This window comes from Hypomesus nipponensis, chromosome 18 (assembly GCF_054491055.1).
Source record: "Hypomesus nipponensis isolate SF chromosome 18, ASM5449105v1, whole genome shotgun sequence".
In the NCBI taxonomy this organism is placed as follows: Eukaryota; Metazoa; Chordata; class Actinopteri; order Osmeriformes; family Osmeridae; genus Hypomesus; species Hypomesus nipponensis.
In genome coordinates, this window is record NC_140378.1 from 3,052,501 (window position 1) to 3,067,500 (window position 15,000).

A 15,000-nucleotide genomic window follows, 5' to 3' on the forward strand; every position below is an offset into this window, starting at 1 on the left:
CAGTGCTGCACAGGGGTCTGGATAGACATGCTGTATCTACATATGACTCTGCACATTTTTCAAGGTGAAAGGTCAACTGTGTGATAATCGTAATAGAGAAGATTCTCCATCTCCTTATTCCTTCCTATCACAGCATCTCTCTCTCTCCCTCTCTCTCTCTATCTTTATTTCCCTCTCTCTCGTCGTCTTCTTCTTTTCCATGAGGACTATATTTAGCTCCCTCGTTTGTCATCCTTATTCTTTCACCGCCTTCATTCTCCCTTTGCTCTTCCTCCCCTATTTCTTTCTCCTTTTCTTTCTCTAACTTTCTTTTTATTTCCCCCTCCCTCCCTCCCTCCCTCCCTCCCTCCCTCCCTCCCTCCCTCCCTCCCTCCCTCCCTCCCTCCCTCCCTCCCTCCCTCCCTCCCTCCCTCCCTCCCTCCCTCCCTCCCTCCCTCCCTCCCTCCCTCCTTCCCTCCCTCCCTCCCTCCCTCCCTCCCTCCCGGCAGGCTAGCTCATTGCTAGCAGGGAGGGTGTGGATTTGTTGATAGGACGTCCAGAAAATTCTGCCTTGCCAAGACCAACATACAACTACCTGGACTGGGGGTTGATCTGGATCATAACTGCTGGCACATAAACACCCAAACACACCCACACACGCACACACACACTCACATACACACGCACACACACACACCCACACACACTCACACACACCCAAACACACTCACTCACATACACACACACACACACCCACACACGCACACACACACACACTCCCAAACACACACACCCAAACACACTCACACACAGTCACAGATGATCTATCTCTCACTACTCTGTTTCTCTAGGCAAAGGATTTTGCAAAATAATGAGTATTGCATACAGATACACAATGTAATACAGAGAATATCAGGGTAGGTAACGACTGTACACAAAGGGCTTAAACAGTATGTCTTCATGGTTGCTAAACTGATCAAGTCCTCTTTAGGGACATCATTAAACTTCAGTCATTTTTGCAACAGCGAGTTTTAGGATTGCAGTGCACTTTGCTCCGATTCCATTTTGCTCCATTTTGCTGCAGCAAGATGGGACCCCTGGCCTCTATCATCAAGCAAACTTCTGTATCTGTCAGCACCCCTCCTCTCCTCTTCCCTCTTCCTCCAATCGCCCTGTCCTCCTCTCGTAACATTTCTTCCCTCAACTCTGTTGTGGGACAGCGTGGGAAGCATGCATGTGGTAGATTTCTCTCTAATTGCTCCCTCTCGTTCCTCTACTTTCTGTTTTATCTCTCCTCCTCCTCTCTCCATCTCCTTTGTCTATCCCTACTCTGGATTCCAGGCCTTCGTTGAGAAGATCAGGAGTTCATAAGGACAGCTTGGCTTCAGGAAGACAGACAGACAGACAGACAGACAGACAGACACAGAACAGGAAAGACTGAAAGCTTGACTTTCCCATACAAAGGTGATCACTATCTTTCTGTCCACGCTCTTTCATTGCCTTGATTTATCCTGTGTGTGTATGTGTGTGTGTGTGTGTGTGTGTGGAGTCTGGATGCTGTCATCTGAACGGAACAGTTTATTTGTCTTACAGCAGTGCTGGGAGGGCAACTGTGTCACTCAACACCACAGGATGTGCGTGTGTGAGTGTGTGTGTTCAGGAGCATTTGTACGGGTCTTTGTGAGTGCGCGGGTGCATACGTGTGTGTACGGAGGTGTGCATACATGTGTTCCTTTCTGTGTGTGCGTCTGGCCTACAAAGCACACACGAGCCATCCTATGAGGGCCGAGTCACAGGGAAGCCATGCATTCCTTAAGCCAGTCGCACACTCATCCACAACACACACAAGCCTCCTTGCTTTCTCTGGCTCACTCTGTCCTGAGGTTGTGACCCCTCGGGCAGGGCTGTGGGTGGGATGACCTCTGACCCCTAGGTGTTTCATCCCTGTTAGCCTCACAGACGCAAACAAACATACACACAAACACACACAACGGGTCAGTGGTATGGCTAGTCCGAGAGGCTGTATGTTTGCCTCAGGGAGTGTGTGTGTGTGTGTGTGTGGGGAGGGGTCTGACCCCTAAACACATATACATACGATGTGACCCTACCTTCCACACACACACACACACACACGTGGGCGTTGTATATCATTGTGTGTGTCAGTGTGAGTTGGAGGCCGAGTGACTAAGACATAGTGTGTGTTTTATGGAGTCAATAAATGACAAGACCAGCATGTCAAGAGACGGCACACGCACATACACGCACACGCACACGCACGTAAACAAACACACGTTGCACAAGAATGCACCGACCATTACATTGGAACCAACACACGTCTATCCTTGAAGGCGCTTGCACAACATTTGCACACACACACACGTACACATGTACACACACACACGAACAATACCCCTATAAAACGGTAACAAATACAGAGACCACCCTTCTACTCTCTCACTCCCAGTTGTCTCACTCTTGCCAGTGTTGTAAATCCCATAAACAAAGATCAATAGCTGGCGCTAGATCCCTCACCCCTCCACCCCTGCACCACTCCAGCCCTCCTCCTCGTGCCCAGGGTGGCCCTCTCCTGCTGGGCCTGGCAGGCTGCTGCTCTGGGCAGCTCTGGAGGACCATGGAGCACCATGAAGGAGGGCTGGCCACCAGCTGGCTGTCAATGGTTCCTTTCACCAACGCACAAGGATTTACAGGGGGCCTCACAGCAGAGGTTCAGGCCTGTCCAGAGGGCCTTGCGGTGGAGCTGAAGGGCCCCGCTGCGCAGCTGCATGCTGGAGCTCAACCCTGACCCTTGAGGTCTGAGACTTCTCCTGATAATAAAACCGGCTGGCTGCTTTTACAGTGCAGAGAAAGAGAGGGACAAAGAGAAAGAGGATAAACGAAAGCAAAAAGTGTGTGTGTGTTTGTGTGCGTTTGTATGCGTGTATGCGTGTGTGTGTGTGTGTGTGTGTGTGTGTGAGTAAGCACGATTGTGTGTGTTACCTCTCCTCGATGGCCCACGTACACATAAGCACACATGGGATGGAAGGCTCCGGTGCCACAAGCCAGCAGGTGTGTGCGGTTATGGGACTGCAACAGGCGCACAAAGTTGGCACACTCCGTCTGAGAGAAACACACATACACACACACACACACACACACACAGCGGTTAAATAAATCACAACACACAGAGCAACAGTAACTGTCATCCAGTTTGTGAGGGTTGGACCCGGGGGGTTAGCGCAGAACAAAGTGATTTCTTAACCAAGTCTATTGGCTCCACATGTTTCCACGCCGGGGCCAGGAACAAGAACATGAGAGGATGAAACGGTGTAAACGTCAGTCCTGTAGATGTTTGAAAAACCCTGGGCCCACTGGCTTCAGGGTTCCCACACTACAGCGTCAGAGGGGGGGGGGGGGGGGGGGGAGTAGGGAGGAGAGAGCAGAGGAAGGGATGACAGAGAGGGGTGGTGGGGGAGTGGGGGGGGGGGAGTAGGGAGGAGAGAGTAGGGAGGCATGAAAGAGAACTGGACGACAAGATACTGAGAGATCAGTATTAACGAGGAGCGGGGTGTATGAGAGACTAGAGCGAAGCGAGAGGGTGGAGGGAAAGAGGAAGAGAGAAGAGAAAGACGTCAAAAGACAAACGGAGAAGCAGAACTACAGTACAGACAGACACGTCGAATGAGAGAGGGGCGAGAGACCATAGAGGACAGTGTGAGAACGACAACGGATGGTGAGGTGGAGAGTGTCAGGTCAAAAGTCCCCTGAAGTTGTGTCAGGTGGGAGACTCCTCCTTCACCCTGGAAAAGAGGAAGTACAGGGCCAGGCTGCTTCCTGTCTGTCAGATTACAACAGGAAGGGAACATGGGTGTCATGGTGACCAACAGGAAACCAGCTGAAAGTGTTTCTGGCAAGAGGAACAGGGTCAAACTCATACACTCAACCTCAGTGTGTCTGTGTGTGTGTGTATGTGTGTGTGTGTGTGTGTGAACTACATAGTGGAAGGCTGTTTGTCACTCAAAGTGAGCTGATTGCTTCCTCGAGTGCTTGATTGTGTTTTTTGGGTGGTAAGTCACACAAGCAAAAACACAAACACACCCATACATGTGCACAAGCATACACATACACAACATAGTTGTAGCCAGTTGGACACTTCAGAGGGTCTAGCTGTCTGATCTCAGAGTTGAATCAGTGGACCAGGCAACACACACAATAACCTCTACACCGGACACACTAACTTCTACACTAGACACATACGAACACTCTTACACAACTCTTACTAGCCAACAGCAACACACATGGTCATTTCAACCAACTTTAGAATCACCCTGCTTTGCCTCAACCTAACCCCTGACCCCTGACCCCTGACCCCTGACCCGTGGCTAGGCTGTGTTTGGTCTACAAGTGGTGCAAACAGCACAATGGGTGTGAATGTGGGACTCTTTCCTCGAGGATAATGGAGACACAATGTACTCAGTCAATAACCACCGAACCCCGACACAAAGACACACACACACCCATTCTCCAGCAGTGCCCAGATGCAGGTCAGGTAGTGTTACAGGGTTCGGGCCTTGGTTATAACAGAGGACGACAGCTCCTCCCCCTGCTGACACTGGCTACATAACTAAACCTGCAGGACAGCAGCATTGTGTGCCCCTTCGAGTGTGTGCCTGCGTGTGTGTGTGTGTGTGTGTGTGTTCATGTGTCCATGTACGTGTGCATGTGTGTTTAGGAGTGTGTGTGTGTGTCTGCGTGTGTGTGTGTGTCAGCGCTGTGTCCCTGCGACAGAGGGAGGAAACACTTAATAACTATTGATATCAGACACCCAGTCTCACCTGCCACTTCAAACACCGTGGTTACCAAGAGGGCCAGCTCTGACACCCTGCAGAGGGATTCAAACTAACTGCTCCCCTCTGGACACACACACACACCACACACACACACACACACACGGAAAGACACAGTGTCACATTAGCCCCGTTTACCAGTCAGTCTAACCTGATCCAGATGCGGAGGAGGTTTCATGTCCTGCTGTTAGGCCGGGCTCACAGACTTTATTAAAGGAGGGATGAAGGGAGGAGAGGACAAGACAGAGGGAGGGGGAGAGGACTGGGTCTGGGTCTTTACAACTTTATTAAGAGGTAACGAGTTTTGTTGATGATGCCTGTAGGAAGGATCACAGCTGAAACAGCAGTATGAGGGGAGGGGAGGGGAGGGGAGGGGAGGGGAGGGGAGGGGAGGGGAGGGGAGGGGAGGGGAGGGGAGGGGAGGGGAGGGGAGGGGAGGGGAGGGGAGGGGAGGGGAGGGGAGGGGAGGGGAGGGGAGGGGAGGGGAGGGGAGGGGAAAACAATCATCTTGATTATGCAGTTTTAGAATGTCCGTTCTTGAATTTGCGGCTCTGGAACCTTCCAAGAGCATTCTTTGAACCAGTGCTGCCCAACCCTGTTCTTAGAGGGCTGGGCTGAAAACCAACAGGATGGTTGATCTCCAGGATCAGTGTTGGGCAGCCACACTATAGATCAGTGGTTCTCAACCCTGTCCTCAGGGACCCCCTGTCCTGCTTGTTTTAGATGTTTCCCTGCTCCAACACACCTGATTCAAATGCATGTTCGTTACCAGGCTTCTACAGAGCTAGATAACGACCCTTTTATTTGAATCAGGTGTGTTGGAGCAGGGAAACATCTAAAACATGCAGGACAGGGGGTCCCTGAGGACAGGGTTGAGAACCACTGCTATAGATGATTCCAGCCTGCTGATGATCTCTGACAAGGGAGGGGCCTGACAGCACGACTGACAGGTGAAGGGAGGGGACTAGCAGAAAAGTGAGGAAGTGATTGGAGGACAGAGCTGTCACTCACCTGAGGATCCTTTCCCCTCTGGACACAGTCTTCTCTGTTACCAGGCAACGGAGGCCAGTAGATCTGGAGGGATACACAAATATGTTCACATGATGAATGAGTTCATTAGTGAGAACACTGAGCCTAAATCTGCAAGATTGCAACACATATGTTCAGCCTGATATGGTTATGATTATGATGTTGTTCCTGTAATTGAGAGCTAAACACACACACACCAATTATCTCATTACATACGACTACATTAGACTCAGTTCTATGGAGTGTGTCTCAGCTTCCAGAGGGAGGAGGGTTTATACAGGCGACGCTTTGTCTTCAGTTAAAAGGAAACTGCTATGACTATAACTGTATGCAGGCTACCACATAACTGTACCCAGGATACTACATAACTGTACCCGGGCTACTTAAAACTGTATCCAGGCTACTACATAACTGTATCCAGGCTACTTAAAACTGTATCCAGGCTACTGTACAACTGTACCCAGGCTACTACATAACTGTATCCAGGCTACTTAAAACTGTATCCAGGCTACTGTATAACTGTACCCAGGCTACTACATAACTGTATCCAGGCTACTTAAAACTGTATCCAGGCTACTGTACAACTGTACCCAGGCTACTACATAACTGTATCCAGGCTACTTAAAACTGTATCCAGGCTACTGTACAACTGTACCCAGGCTACTACATAACTGTATCCAGGCTACTTAAAACTGTATCCAGGCTACTGTATAACTGTACCCAGGCTACTACATAACTGTATCCAGGCTACTTAAAACTGTATCCAGGCTACTGTACAACTGTACCCAGGCTACTACATAACTGTATCCAGGCTACTTAAAACTGTATCCAGGCTACTGTATAACTGTACCCAGGCTACTACATAACTGTATCCAGGCTACTTAAAACTGTATCCAGGCTACTGTACAACTGTACCCAGGCTACTACATAACTGTATCCAGGCTACTTAAAACTGTATCCAGGCTACTGTATAACTGTACCCAGGCTACTACATAACTGTATCCAGGCTACTTAAAACTGTATCCAGGCTACTGTACAACTGTACCCAGGCTACTACATAACTGTATCCAGGCTACTTAAAACTGTATCCAGGCTACTGTACAACTGTACCCAGGCTACTACATAACTGTATCCAGGCTACTTAAAACTGTATCCAGGCTACTGTATAACTGTACCCAGGCTACTACATAACTGTATCCAGGCTACTTAAAACTGTATCCAGGCTACTGTACAACTGTACCCAGGCTACTACATAACTGTATCCAGGCTACTTAAAACTGTATCCAGGCTACTGTATAACTGTACCCAGGCTACTACATAACTGTATCCAGGCTACTTAAAACTGTATCCAGGCTACTGTACAACTGTACCCAGGCTACTACATAACTGTATCCAGGCTACTTAAAACTGTATCCAGGCTACTGTACAACTGTACCCAGGCTACTACATAACTGTATCCAGGCTACTCCAGGATCAGGCGTCAGTCCTGCCAGACTGGGGTGTGACTGCTACCATCAGCCCTGCTTCATCACAGCTGAGCTACCCAGTCTTTAATGAGAAAAGTCCCGCTCCGGCTACTAACAACATTGTGTCAGAGTGTCCAAACTCTACTGGCAAACAGATGGCTATCCGGAACAATGACTCTTTGTGTGAGCGTGTTTCTGGAGGAAGCGAGCCGAGCTCTTTGCTATGGCTAGCAGGCATTTGCTGCATGGAAACAACAGGGTTAGGAGGCATTGAGTGTGAGTGTGTATGTATGTGTGTGTGTGTGTGTGTGATGCTTATTATTACAGTGTGTGACACGCAGCAGACAATCATGACAGACCAAGTGCTTGGAGTCGCCCAAAGGCAGAATAACCGCAGTTAAAGGGGAACCACAACTACCGCCAAACAGAACAGCTTTTTGTTGTTTACCCTGACATAAACGCTGCAGTGAAGGCACGAATTGTGGGGCAGAAATTGCATGTGTTTACATGGCAACACTGAGAGAGAGAGAGAGAGAGACATTTACCTAATCATATGGAAGACCATGAGGTTAACGTGTGTTTGCTTAAGTAGTGCCAAGGTGATTAGACTTAATGAGGCTAGTTGAAGCACCTTCCAGGGCAGCTAAGGCACCCTGGGTACTGGAGTAGGTTGAGGAGGGATGGAGGGGAGAATGAAATTAGGACCTATCCTCTCTTCTCCTTTCCTCTTCTCTTTAACCCTCCCCTGTCCTCCCCTCTCTTCTCCTCTCCTATTCTCTTTAACCCTCTCCTCCCCTCTCTTCTCCTCTCCATTTGTCTATCATTCCTCACTTCCCATCCCCTCCTCCCCTCTTCCCCCCCCCCTACCTCTTTGGAGTCTGCGTTGGTACGATCCAGTCGTAGGGAGTACAGGACGTCTTTCCCCCCAGGAACAGACGGTCATGGTAGTCATCCAGAAACACCGCGCCCACTGAGAGCTGGCCCTGGTTACCGTGGTGACCGCTGAAGATGGACGACCTGTTGGTGGACACCAGATCTGAGAGAGAGAGAGAGAGAGAGAGAGAGAGAGAGAGAGAGAGAGAGAGAGAGAGAGAGAGAGAGAGAGAATGGGGGGAAACCCAATGTAATCATGAATAAACAAGGTGAAGTAGACTGTATCTAAGTGAGAGGGACTAATTCATAAGCTACCAGGCTGCAATTGATCCCAGATGGACTGTGTGTTTAGGAGCCGTGTGTCTGTGGGGGGGTGGTTGGGGTTGGGTCGGGGCTGGCCTGGTTCTGATTCCAGGCTCCTCGCTGGGACCTGTTCTCTATTCTGGATCAAAGACCTTCCAGAATAGAGTTTTAGAACATCAGAGGGTTTGACAACAGAGTTCGGATTCTGATGGAACCTTTGGAATCGTCTTCAGAGTTCTGAGAGGACTGGATCAGAAGCAGCATGTGGAGGAAGTGACATCAGAAGCACTCAGAACTCCGATGAGTTAGTAAACACAGTCACATAAAGAAACCGCATACTGGGTGTGTGTTTGTGTGTGTGTGCGTGTGTCGGGGTGTGTGCGTGCGTGTGTGTGCGTATGCGTAGGTGTGTGCATGCGTGTGTGTGCATGTGCATGCAGGCTCTAGGAGTGTGTGAAGTGTTGCCAGGTCGGACCGTACACAACATAATCAGAGACGATCTCTCTTCCCCAAACTCAGGAGGTGGAATGCTGTGCCTGGATCAGAACAGCTTTGATCCCTCTGGTGTGTGTATGTTTACAAGGGAACACGTGAAAGGAGAAGAAAGAGAGTGGGGGGGGGGGGAGGGAGGGAGGGAGGGAGGGAGGGAGGGAGGGAGGGAGGGAGGGAGGGAGGGAGGGAGGGAGGGAGGGAGGGAGGGAGAGAGGGAGGGAGGGAGGGAGGCAGAGAGACACCAGGCCTTCATCCTGACAGCAGCAAACATCAGACATCTCACACACCTCCCTCCTGATCGACTCTGCAGTCTCCACTCAGCACACAGACATACTGTAGACTGGGGAGCGGGGGGGGGGGGCAGTGACACAGAGAATAGTTCAAGTTCAATTAGGGGTGCCGTTTTATGTGTCGGCGTGTGTGTGTGTGTGTGTGTGTGGAGGGCCTCTCTGATGGACGGGGTGTTGTGGTTATGGAGGTTCACTCCGCAGACAGTCCTTGGAGTGATGAGTTGCAGACTCATCACTCTCTCAGCGTGTGTGTGTGTGTGCGTGTGTGCGTGCGTGCGTGCGTGTGTGTGTGTGTGTGTGTGTGTGGAGAGATGTATGTTGATAGAGATGAAACACTTCAAGATACAAACAAAACTCAGCTCTCTCTTGCACACGCACGCACACACACACGCATCCACCCACACACACAAAAAAGTTACACTACATCACCTTAATTACCAGTGGCAACTCCAGGATAAGTTTTACACTTTACCAAAGTTTTCCTCTCATATATTTGCTAATGACAGAGGCACGCCAAGCTGAACCCAGATGAATCGACTGGATAAGGAGGGAGTGGAGGAGGGGAGGAGGTGGAAAAGGGTGGCAGAGGAGGAGGAAAGCGTATGAGGAGGCAAATGAGGGTAAGAGAGGAGGAGGAGGAGGAGGAAAGACGGTGAACCGGCGAGTACGAATCAAGGGAGGTGAAGGAGGAGAACCGGGAGAGGAACGAGCCAGCGGGACAAACGAGAGTCTTCAAAGCAGGAGAAGTGAGGAGAGAGAGAGACAAAGAGAGAGAGAGAGAAAGAGAGAGAGAGAAAGAGAAATAGAGAGAGAGAGGGGGGGGGGGAAGAGAAAGCGGGGCAGGAGAAGGCACGAGTCAGAGCTCTTTAACGATGCCCTCATCTCAAACAATGGTTTCAGCAGAGGCCAAGCTAGCTACAACAGTGCCTGTTAAAACACTTGTAAAAACGATTGGATGGCTTCTACAAAGACTGAGGGTTGGGATGGAGCTGGGTAGAGGTATAAGGACTGGCAAAAAACATGCAGAACAATTAAGAGATACAGAGAGAGAGAGAGAGAGAGAGACAGGTTGGGAGACGGGCAGAGAGTCATAGAGACAGACACACACAGATACACACAGACACACACAGACACAGACACACACAGACACACACAGACCCACACACACCTTGATAAACCATTCTAGAGACAGATACAAAGTCTCAGCGAACGGGAGAATATCAGGTGGAATGTTCCCTGCGTGTTTCATTCCCACACAAACACACACACACACACACAACTGCAGATGTGAAGCTGTTTCCATTGAGCTGGGAAAGCCACAGTGGAAGTACAGGATAGGGTGGGTGAGGAATGAGTGTTGACTTGTTTGTACGTGAATGTGTGTGTGTTTGTGTGCGCGCGGTTGTGCGTGTGTGTGAGGGGAGTGATGAGAACGCACTCAGATGCCGATGGATCTGAGCTTCAGTTGGCGCCGGTGCGTTTTGACAGAGAGGATTGTGGGGGCAGTGTCGCGGATGTGTCTCCTGCGCCGTTCCTGCCCCTCCATCTCTGACCTCCTGAACCACAGATATGGTGCACGCAATCACACACACAAGCACACACACACATGCCACATACATACTGTACACACATCCATGTTGTCACTTTAGAATTTCTTTTCTGATTTCAATGCAGTGTTTTTGTACTGTACGAGTGCGTACGAGTTGCATATCGAGTGACTCAATATGGTCATGGTTGCATTTTCGGTACGTGATCCAGCCTTATTGTTTTTCACAATTGTTAACAGACGTTTCTCAAAACAATAACGTCTTTCTCAAAACTGCACACACAAAACTGAAAACCTCACACACAAAATGCTAAACCTGACACTTCCTTTGCAAGAGGACTCTTTGCCATAAAATCTCGAACCTGTTCACAAAATGCATCTTGTGTTCTCATTTGGTACACACAGCCATATTTTCAAATGACACACACATACCATTCATAACAGTGCACACAACTAATCATTTGCTGCACACTACCAAGCATTGCACGCGCTGTAGTGCAAAATTGAAAACACAATTCTAGAAATGGAACACACCATATGAATGACAATGACTCTGGAGAATGAGCCATTTCAACAAAATATCTCAGTGTATACCTACTTTTTTCATCGTCAAATATAAAACAGCACACAAATATGCAGCAAAAAAAGTTTTATTTCGGTACACACAGAGAACAGGCTGATGGTCTGGACGTTCTTGAACGTAGCATTGGTCAGCCAGGATCCTAGTTTGTATTTGTCGGAGTGTGATAGCGTTGATCTCACAAACTAAATTTACAATGTCAGTCTCCTGTTCGGCTGTGAAAGTGCATGTTCTTCCTCCACGGTGTGGTTCTCTTTCAGTCCTGCAAAATACAAATACTGTGTATTCTATACTGTGTAACACACTGTATTCTATTGATATGCAGTATTTCAGTGCACAAAGCAGACAGATTTCGTACCAGTTCTCCATCCTGAAGGTTCTAATGATGGCAGCAACTGTGAAGCGGCTGAGATTAGGTTGGACCCTCTGGCCAGCCTCCCTCATGCTCAAACCATGCTTGAGCACATGGTCTACAACAGTGGCCCGAATCTCATTAGAGATGACTGTTCTCCTTCTTCCTCTTCCTCCTCTTCCTCCTTCTTCTTCTCCTTGTCCTCCTCCTCTTCCTTGTCGTCCTGTTCATCTTTGTTCTCCTCCTCATACTCTTCCTCCTCCTCTTCCTTGTCTCTGTCCTCCTACTCCTCTACCTGCTACTCCTCCTCCCCCTTGTTCCCCTCCTTCTTGTCCTCCTCTTCCTCCCCCCTCTCTCACTCTTACCCCTCTCCTTCTCTGGTTGTCAATATGTTCTAAATTCTCCATTGTTCACCAAACAAAACAGAGGCTCAAGGCCCTTTTTATGCTGCAGTCCTGATCGCAAATTGCTCACACGACCTGAGTGTTTAGAGATTTGAATAGTTGTGTGTTGTAGGTTGATGCTTTGAGATTTTACTTGAGAAGTGTGTGCAACAACTGAACATTGTGTAGTGTTTTGACAACAAGGTGTAATAATGTGTAATTGACAATGTGTAAATGAGAACAGTCAGAGTCTGATGCAGATAAGGGAGTGTGAAAAAGTGCCAAATTAGGTCGAGCGAAAGATACATGAAGTGAAGGTTGTGAAAATTGTGCTTTTTGTGTGTTAACAATTGTGAAAAACTGCAAAGGAAAAACATTTATCTTACAGTATTGGCCCCTCTGGGTCCTCATGACCGATCAGAGCACGGATCTCGGTATCAGTCTGCTACAAAAGGGACGAGCATATCGTATGACTTGTACACACACAAGGGTGGGGATTGTCGTACGTTGTGACTCCCAGTTCACCTGGTGCTTGTTAGCCGTTAGCAGTCTGACGCCTCGCTCTGGAAACCACAGACACACTCCTCCCCTGTCTTTGTGTTCCTTTCACGACACTCCTCTCTCTCGGACTCTCCATCCATCTCTCTTCTTCTTACTTGCCTTTTTGGGTCTCTCTTGCCATTTATTTTCCTTCAAAAACATTTGTTCCTAAGTAACTGAGGTCTATGGTGACCATCAGGAATGCGTCTCGTTTACAAAACGAACAGACCTACCCAATCACACGGTGACACAGTCTGTGTGTCAGTACCACTGAGGGCACTTGATTTATCTCTCCTGTTCTAGGGAGGTTTTAGGGAGACCAGTGAAAGCAAACTACAGGTACCATCTCACAGTTCAACTTTGCCCTCAAGCTTTAGCGTCCCCCTTGTCAGGCGTAGCTTAGGCTGTGGCCCTCAGACACTAATAAACACTGAGAGAGGCAGAGGTCAGACACTGTGGGAAGAGAGAAAGAGAGAGAAGAGAAAAAGAAACAGATATGCAGAGTGAGAAACAGATACAGAGAGAGAGAAAGAGAGAGAACGAGCAAACGAGAGAGTGAGAGAGAGAGAGAGAGAGAGAGAGAGAACGAGCAAACGAGAGAGTGAGAGAGAGAGAGAGAGAGAGAGAGAGAGAGAGTGAGAGTGAGAGGGACAGAGAGAGAGAGGGAGGGAGAGGGAGAGGGAGAGGGAGAGGGAGAGGGAGAGGGAGAGGGAGAGGGAGAGGGAGAGGGAGAGGGAGAGAGAGTGGGGCTCGAGGGTCATAGATGGTGGGGGGTCCTGTATGGAAGGTTCCCCCCACCCAAGGTGCTCGTCCGTGAGGTTGTTTATCCTCCACATTAGGAGGGTAAACATTGTGTCCCACCTGTGTCTGCGTGTGCGTGCTCGCGCACGCGCATTTGTGTGTGTGCAGCTGTGCTGTGCATGCGTGGGACCTGGACGCTCCAGAAGAACCCACCGCGGACACCATGTGGCTCTCACTCTGCCATGATTGGATGTTCTCACACCATCTAATCCATCACGGAGACAACAGTGTGGTCTCACATGTGAAAGGCCTCCCCCTGGAATCCCCCCCCCCCCCCCAAGGTTAATGAAGCTAATGGAGTTGTATTATTTCAAAATGCTGACTCATTAAGCAGATCTGGAGAGGTGGAGATGGAGTGTTTATAAAGAGGTGATTAGCCGTGTTTGTGTAAAACACACACTTAAAAGAGAAAAACAGAGGGGTGATGATTCGGATGGCGGGATCTGAAGGTACAAATTGCGCCCCGAGTTTGGTTATACCAGTGGTGTGTGTGTGTGTGTGTGTGTGTGTGTGTGTGTGTGTGTGTGTGTGTGTGTGTGTGTGTGTGTGTGTGTGTGTGTGTGTGTGTGTGTGTGTGTGTGTGTAAAGAATTATATGGCAGTATTATTGTGGGTTTGAAGAGAGGGTGGTGCACATCTGAAGCCTATTAGACCCCCAGGGTCACACCTAAACAGACTCTCTCTCTCACACACACACACACACACACACACATGCACACAGTATCACTCCAGTCTCTAAACCTCTTGTCTGCTCCTGTCTCTTTGTGCCAAGTGTCATGTTTGCTTTCTGCTTCTCGTGTAACTGCCACAACCCTCCTCATTTAATCTGTCAACACCTTTCCCGCTAGCCTGGCTGCCAGCCCTCCCAACACACATTCACAAACACACTCATTACCATCATTACATAACGAAGACTTCCAAAGCCAACATTTTCAGAGCTGCTGTATATTGTTGCTGTGTGCCAAGAATGCCAGGAATCTGAGTGTACACACAACCACCCCTCTCCTCTTTTCTCTCCTCTCCTCTTTTCTCCTCTACTCCCCTCCCCTCCACTCCTCTCCTGTCCTCTCTTGTCCTGTCCTGTCCTGTCCTCTTTCAGATCCAGACTCATAGTACTATTAAAAGGACAAACTCAAGGAGCCATGTGTCCTCTACCATGTCCGGAGATGTCCTAATCACACACACACCCTTCTACACACACACACACACACAGAGAGAACTCCCCTGTGCTTTGGTCTACCTAGCAGCCTCACTGTGGTGTCATCTCCCTTGGCTCTTGACATTAGCAGAGGAGGTTAGGAGGGGCAGTAAGGTCCTGCCTGCCTGCCTGCCTGCCTGCCTGCCTGCCTGCCTGCCTGCCTGCCTGCCTGCCTGCCTGCCTGCCTGCCTGCCTGCCTGCCTGCCTGCCTGCCTGCCTGCCTGCCTGCCTGCCTGCCTGCCTGCCTGCCTGCCTGCCTGCCTGCCTGCCTGCCTGCCTGCCTGCCTGCCTGCCTGCCTGCCTGCCTGCCTGCCTGCCTGCCTGC

General features: G+C 49.5%; 1 protein-coding gene across 1 annotated transcript in view; it reads right to left on the bottom strand.

Moving 5' to 3' along the window:
• Positions 1–15,000, bottom strand: part of sema3bl (sema domain, immunoglobulin domain (Ig), short basic domain, secreted, (semaphorin) 3bl) — a 37,724-nt gene that overhangs the window by 13,321 nt on the left and 9,403 nt on the right. The window contains 4 exon segments of the mRNA XM_084680543.1: positions 2,977–3,096; positions 5,835–5,897; positions 8,186–8,247; positions 8,250–8,354. Coding sequence (XP_084536669.1) covers positions 2,977–3,096; positions 5,835–5,897; positions 8,186–8,247; positions 8,250–8,354 — 350 coding nt within the window.